Source organism: Vigna angularis, chromosome 2, assembly GCF_016808095.1.
Source record: "Vigna angularis cultivar LongXiaoDou No.4 chromosome 2, ASM1680809v1, whole genome shotgun sequence".
Lineage (NCBI taxonomy): Eukaryota > Viridiplantae > Streptophyta > Magnoliopsida > Fabales > Fabaceae > Vigna > Vigna angularis.
The window spans coordinates 43,903,087-43,909,423 of record NC_068971.1 but is presented as its reverse complement, the minus strand read 5'-3'; the positions used below and the strand labels follow the sequence as shown (position 1 = coordinate 43,909,423).

The following is a 6,337-nucleotide window of genomic DNA, read 5'->3' as shown; positions in this document are numbered from 1 at the left end:
CAAATAAAAACACCTGTATTGCACTTTATGAATTTTCTAAACCCTCCCACTAACACCTGGATTCCACTAAAAGTTGAATTTAATGGTTCTGACACTTATCAACCGTAATACAATTAAGGAAACGTCAGGATGAAAATACATATTAAGAAAACTTAACTAATTCTTATAGTATGTATCATCTTAAAACATCAACAACTACGTAGAACATGAGCCTTTTTCGTGCTATATATGAAAATATATTTTAAAATTTTTAACTAAATATAAAATAAATTTGTATTATATAGATGTAAATTTCACTGCAAGATTAAGATAAATTTAAAAATTATTTATTAAAACAATATAAAAATTATTTTACAACTGCTAATAATGTGGCAACAAAAATTGTCTCTGTCTGTATATATTTAAAAAAAATGAGAAATTTAGAAATTCCATCATGCGCGCCATCTAATATCTCTGGTAATTTCGCTGTATTTACTTTTATTTTTCAATTTCTATTCTTCTCCTTTCCTTCATATCTCGAAAATCAATTCTCCACGCATTTATTATTCTTACCCTTTCAACTCTTAACTTTTCGCTTCACCCTTCAATTCATTCCTTTCTTTTTTATTTTTATATCAATTAATAAATTGTTTAATTATTAATTAATACAACTTTATTTCAGTTTTATTACGGGAAAGAAAGAGCGCAAAGCCAAACCACCACCACCTCCGGGGGTGCACGGACAATCCAACCACCCAAACCCAAAATTGGGGCTTTTGTTTCCTTGTTTCCTCTCGTTCATGGGCAACGTCTCAAGCGGCGGTGCCAACCACCGTCGCCGGCACAGCGGAGCTTTAAGGCGGAGTCATCCGCCGCCTCCACCGCCGGTGACGCCGCAGCCTGAGATCGCCGCGAATCCATTTGTGTACCAGGGTGCCGCACCTTATCCGAACCCTACCCTGCATTACCCGCAGTACCATTACCCCGGTTACTACCCTCCGGCGCCTCCCATGCCTCATCAGCATCATCATCTACAGCATCAACATCATCATCCACAAAATCAACATCAACACCATCTGCACATGGACCCGGCCTGGATTCCAGGGCGTTACCCTTGTGGACCCGTGATGCCTAACCCTGCACCTTTTGTTGAGCACCAGAAGGCCGTTACCATAAGGAACGATGTCAATATCAGGAAAGAGAGTCTTAGGCTTGAACCTGATGAGGGAAATTCTTCCCACTTCCTTATCTCGTTTTCCTTCGATGCCACCGTTTCTGGGAGGTATGTTTTGTTGAGAATTCGTTAATATTAGTTTTGTGATTGCTTAATGTATTGTTATCATCGGAATTGTGAAACGAAGGGGTTTTTTGATTCGAATTGAAGATCTGGGTTCTTTGTGATAAGCTATCTGCGTGCGGTTTATATTGCACTAAGATGAGATTGTCGGGTGTAGGGTTTTTGGATGCCGTCATTTGCTTGTTGGGAGTGGGATTTTATTACTAATTAGCTTCTAGTTATTCATCAAATAATTGAACTGAGAACGAACAAAGATAGTAGCAAGTAGCATTCCCTTTTGCGTGAGCAATTAAGCAGGGTTCTGTTAAACACAAGCAATCAGAAGCTAAAAAGAATATGGAACCAACTTCAACCAGGGTTTTTCTTTTTAATTGCTATTTAATATATCTTGAGTATTTTACAGGCTACTGGGAGTTATGCTCAAGCGAGTGATTTTTTTTATAGGAATGATGCTTGCGTGGGGGATTATTTGAATGGTACTTGCTTGCTTGTCTCATCTTTTGTATTGTTTAGGCTCGTTCATTTGAGCTCTCATGGTAGCTTGAGTTTTACGGAGTGTTATGGCAACTATTTTCTTTTACCTTACCAACATCCGATCCTGTGGTTACCCGCTGGTTAGCATAATGGACACTGCTCCGGTTAGTGTTGTAAGGTGTAAAACATACATATGAATATGATGCAGGGGTAACTGCAATTTTTCAAAGGTAACTGCAGTAAATAAGTTCATGCTTTAGATGTCTAGTTTTTTTTTTTTCCCGAAGGAGTGGATATAGTTTTGTAATGGGTAATTGTGTCTTTCAAGGTTTCAGTGTGTGTTGGAAAAATTGATTTTGAATGAAATTGATTTTACAAAGTAGATTTTGGCTAAAATTGATATTGAAGTGATGTGATGTGTGTTTGGATTGGACGTATTTATTCTATAAGTAAGTAAGTAAGTTGGTCATAAAACTCGGTATCAATTTTTTATCCAACGTAAATGCTACGTATTGTGCTTCAACCAATCAATTTTGGACCATGAATCAATTATTCAACGGGAAACTATCAATATGAAAATGTGCTTACAATCACGTTAGCTAAGTATTTTAATGTGAGTATGAAGAATTTAACATGAAACCAAGTGTGTACTCGATTACCTTTGATTAGATGGAGAATCAATTTGAACACTTTGAGATCTTGTTACCACAGATTGCCTGAGTGATAATAGAAGGAATAACATTATTGATAAGCTATTTTTCAGACAAAATGAACCTTTGCTTTCAAACTGACTACCATTATTGGCAAAATCGCAACTACTTTTCTGAATAGATGATAATTTATTAACTTCTTTTAACCATCATTAAAAGGGTAACATTAATTAACTTGTAGAAAATCCTGTTACAATGGTGGCGATGAGACTTGACCACATAAACTCATTCAAATTACCCAAACCTTTTGCCACTAGTCCAATCCTCTAAGCTTATAGAAAAAAGTCTTTATATGTAATGTTCGTGATCAAATGAAGGTATATTATCAATGATAGTAAGTATAGCATGATTTGCATTGCAAACTGAATAATTTGATTATTATAAAATTGAGGGTTGAATTGATTTTGGGTTTGACTTGTAAGCAAATTGCTTGTATTGCTCCAGAATCACATGAATCATGGTTTGGCAGTGAAGTTGGTCATGTCCCCAAAACCAGGTTGGGTCATGCGTGACCCACTCTGTAAAACCCTACAGAAGACACCCCCTCTCAAAAATAATTAGCAGAAATGAGCGGGGATGCGCTGTTATTTTCCCTCTTGTTAGGCCTTGGCCTTAGCATCTCTCATTTTTTCCTCTGCCATTGCCAAACATGAGTGGCCCATGAATGACTTTTGTCTCCTCTCATTTTTATACTTCTCTTCCCATGATTTTTGCAGCAGCAACTGTTGTGTGCTGAATTAGTGAATCTGTGTAGCAGGCAACTATTCTCCTTTTCCTTGTGGTTGTTATTTTGCAACAGCAGTGTTTGCTTTTAAGCTTCTACACCACGACACTTTATTAGCTATTTGACTTGAAAATGCTAGTGTATGTGCAAATAGTATTTATGTTTTCATCTCTCACATGTTTCTTTTTGTTAAAATTATCCTAGAGTTATGTTATTTTAGTTATTAATCATTTTGTGCTTCCATGTCTTATATGTTATAGCTGTCAAAGCTGGGTTGGAGTTTATTGTTCGTTTCATTTTAATTTTAGCTTTTGTTGGAGAATGGAATGAAGCCATATAAAAAAGAGGTGGTAGCTGCAGAATAGTTTGACTGTTTAGGTTTTTGTGCTGTTAGGATTGGTTTGCAATGTTAAAATAATCTTTAATTATGTCCACCCTTATATATAAATTGGAGTTCTATTTTTGAATTTTGGGAGATAGATAACGGAAGACTGAAGTGCTTTTGATTGTTTAGGTTTTTGTGCTGTTTGGGGTAGTTTACAATGCTAACATAATCTTTAATTATGCTTTGTTTATCCTTTTCCACCCTTATATTTAAATTGGAGTTCTACTTTCGAATTTTGGGAGACAGATAATGGAAGACTGAGGTGCTACTTCCATTTATTGCAATTTTAAAATTATGGTTGTAGGAAACATTACCTTTTTTATTTTTCTGTAAGATATGAGTGGTTAATTTAATGCATATTTCGCTTATGCTTCTTAGTTCTTACCAATGTTCCATAAGAAACTTTAAACTCGTGAAAATGTCACTATTAGTATAAGTAGTTTTATTTCTATACTCAGATTTGGAGTATTGTGGAGCTTATGGGCCCAAATTTTGCTACATGTTTGATATTTAGGGCTTGTAAAGGCTAATGCGCATTTGTGACATTAGGCAGGGTGGAAGGGGGCAGTTGTCATCGATGGTTATGCGTGTGAATATTTTGTACTATAATTATTATTCATGTACTTGTTCTAAAGGTAGTGTTTCTTTTTATCTGATTTACAGCGTCACCATTTATTTCTTTGCAAAAGAAGGTGAAGACTCCATCCTCACACCTGTGAAGGAAAACAATCCTGCTCCAGTGACAGTGAATTTTGAGCAAGGTCTTGGCCAGAAGTTTAGGCAGCCATCTGGAACTGGTATTGATTTTTCTGTTTTTGAGGAATCCGAGTTACTGAAAGTGGGTGATATGGATGTGTACCCTCTAGCAGTAAAGGCAGATGCTTCCCCTGGTAATCATGATGAGTCGGATAGAACTCCAGCATCTGGTAACACAAACTCACAGATTACCCAAGCAGTGTTTGAGAAGGAGAAAGGAGAGTTCCGGGTGAAAGTTATTAAGCAGATCTTGTGGGTGAATGGAATGAGGTATGAGCTGCAGGAGATATATGGCATTGGAAATTCAACAGAAGCTGACTTGGATGAGAGTGACCAAGGAAAAGAATGTGTCATCTGTTTGTCGGAGCCTCGGGATACAATTGTTCATCCCTGCCGCCATATGGTATTTACAGCTTCCCTTTCTGAATGAATTTTTCTTTGATTTGTTGATAGAATTACTATGATCAGCAGTCTGTCACTTTTCAGTCCTGGGCTCTTCGCAAAGTCGTGATCGTTTAGCCTAATTTAAATGTTAAAAACTAATTATTTGTTACTTGAGACCTTGAATTCGTTTTCTATTTTCAGTGTATGTGTAGTGGATGTGCGAAGGTTTTGAGGTTCCAGTCAAATAGATGCCCAATTTGCAGACAACCAGTGGAGAGGCTTTTGGAGATAAAGGTAGGGTCTGAGGAGTGAAGAAGAAGAAGATACATGATACATTGTTAACTCCTCAAGCTTCCTGTACAGCTCAACTGTTATACTTTAACATCACCCCTGTCTTATTTTCATGGTTTCACCTTACTTTCTCTATTTTCCTATAATCACAAAAACAAAGGAAAATGGAATTATATATACTTGTGATTCAAAGTGAACGACAGGCTGGCATTGCTCATAACTTGTACCGGACAATGCCTCCAATGAGCTTGTTTCTCTGGTCTTCTAAATATCATTTTATATCATTAAATATATTTTGTCATTGTGGTATGTATAGAGAAGTTTCTAATCCTATGTAGTACACGGGTGAAGTGGGTGTGTTTGGCATCTCATGGTTAAAGGAACTAAAAGGGTAGTAAGAGACCATTAAATTAGGTGTAGAAAGGCGAATTGGGCTATACTAAATGTGTCTTTTCTTTTCTACTTGTGTGGGAATGCTGATATCTATACCTGCAAATTATTTGTATTTGGTTGAATAGTCTTTTGGTGTTTTAAGGTGTACATCAGTTTCTATTTTTCAAATTAAAAATTAGTACTTCAAATAAGATTTGTCTTTTAGTTTTTTTTTTCTTCTATAATAGAAATACTTTACGAAATTAACATGTTAAGGGATACGCTCAGTTGTTATTTTGTTTACAACTTGACATGACAAGTAATAGCTAATCTCTTATGTTTGTTTGTTAAGAGTATTCACTTGAAAAATTAACAATGCGTTTGTCAATAAATTCGTTAACAAAAATGAAAGCCCTGCTAAATATCGTGATGAGTTGATGAATGATTTATCGAAGTAATACTTTAGATACTAACACGTGTATCTTTTTTTTTAAGAAATTATTTTATTTTTAAAAAATGGTTAAATTTTAATAAACAGTTATTTAAAGAATAAGATGATAAAATAACTATTTTAATTTAAAAAATAATTAAATTTAAATAAACGATCACTTAAAAGATAAAAGTGGTAAAAATTTGTGTATACTAAAAAAGGTCTTATTATTAATGTAATGGATTAAAACTGTTGTATGAAACCAATATCATAAAAAGTTCTATTTATGTTTTATTTTCTGGAAATATTATGTGCACAATAACACAAACTTTATTTTAAAACATATAACTAGTTATGTAATTAAGTGAAAGAAACTGAGAAGAAAAAAAGAAATTTGATAGGTAAGAAATAATGTAATATATAAAAGAAATGTTATTGTCTAAAACATTAATAAATTGGTGTATGAATAATAACATCTTTAATGTATGTTTTCTCTTTTACAAACTTGTCTTAGGTACAACTTTCATACGTTAGT

General features: G+C 34.7%; 1 protein-coding gene across 1 annotated transcript; it reads left to right on the top strand.

Annotated features, from left to right (window-relative positions):
* The first annotated feature begins 644 nt into the window (after nt 1–644).
* LOC108329703 (probable E3 ubiquitin-protein ligase LOG2) lies at nt 645–5,301 on the top strand. Its single transcript, XM_017564047.2, has 3 exons — nt 645–1,261; nt 4,233–4,728; nt 4,911–5,301. Exons 1-3 carry the CDS (start codon nt 780–782, stop codon nt 5,019–5,021), a joined length of 1,089 nt encoding a protein of 362 aa, XP_017419536.1. The 5' UTR covers nt 645–779; the 3' UTR covers nt 5,022–5,301.
* Nucleotides 5,302–6,337: the final 1,036 nt, after the last annotated feature.

What these genes read in the sequence shown, in the direction of transcription:
- LOC108329703 (XM_017564047.2), top strand. Translation starts at nt 780, where the DNA reads ATGGGCAACGTCTCAAGCGGCGGTGCCAACCACCGTCGCCGGCACAGC. An exon ending in GATGCCACCGTTTCTGGGAG is followed by an intron (nt 1,262 to 4,232) that starts GTATGTTTTGTT and finishes TCTGATTTACAG; the next exon opens with CGTCACCATTTATTTCTTTG. An exon ending in TTCATCCCTGCCGCCATATG is followed by an intron (nt 4,729 to 4,910) that starts GTATTTACAGCT and finishes TTCTATTTTCAG; the next exon opens with TGTATGTGTAGTGGATGTGC.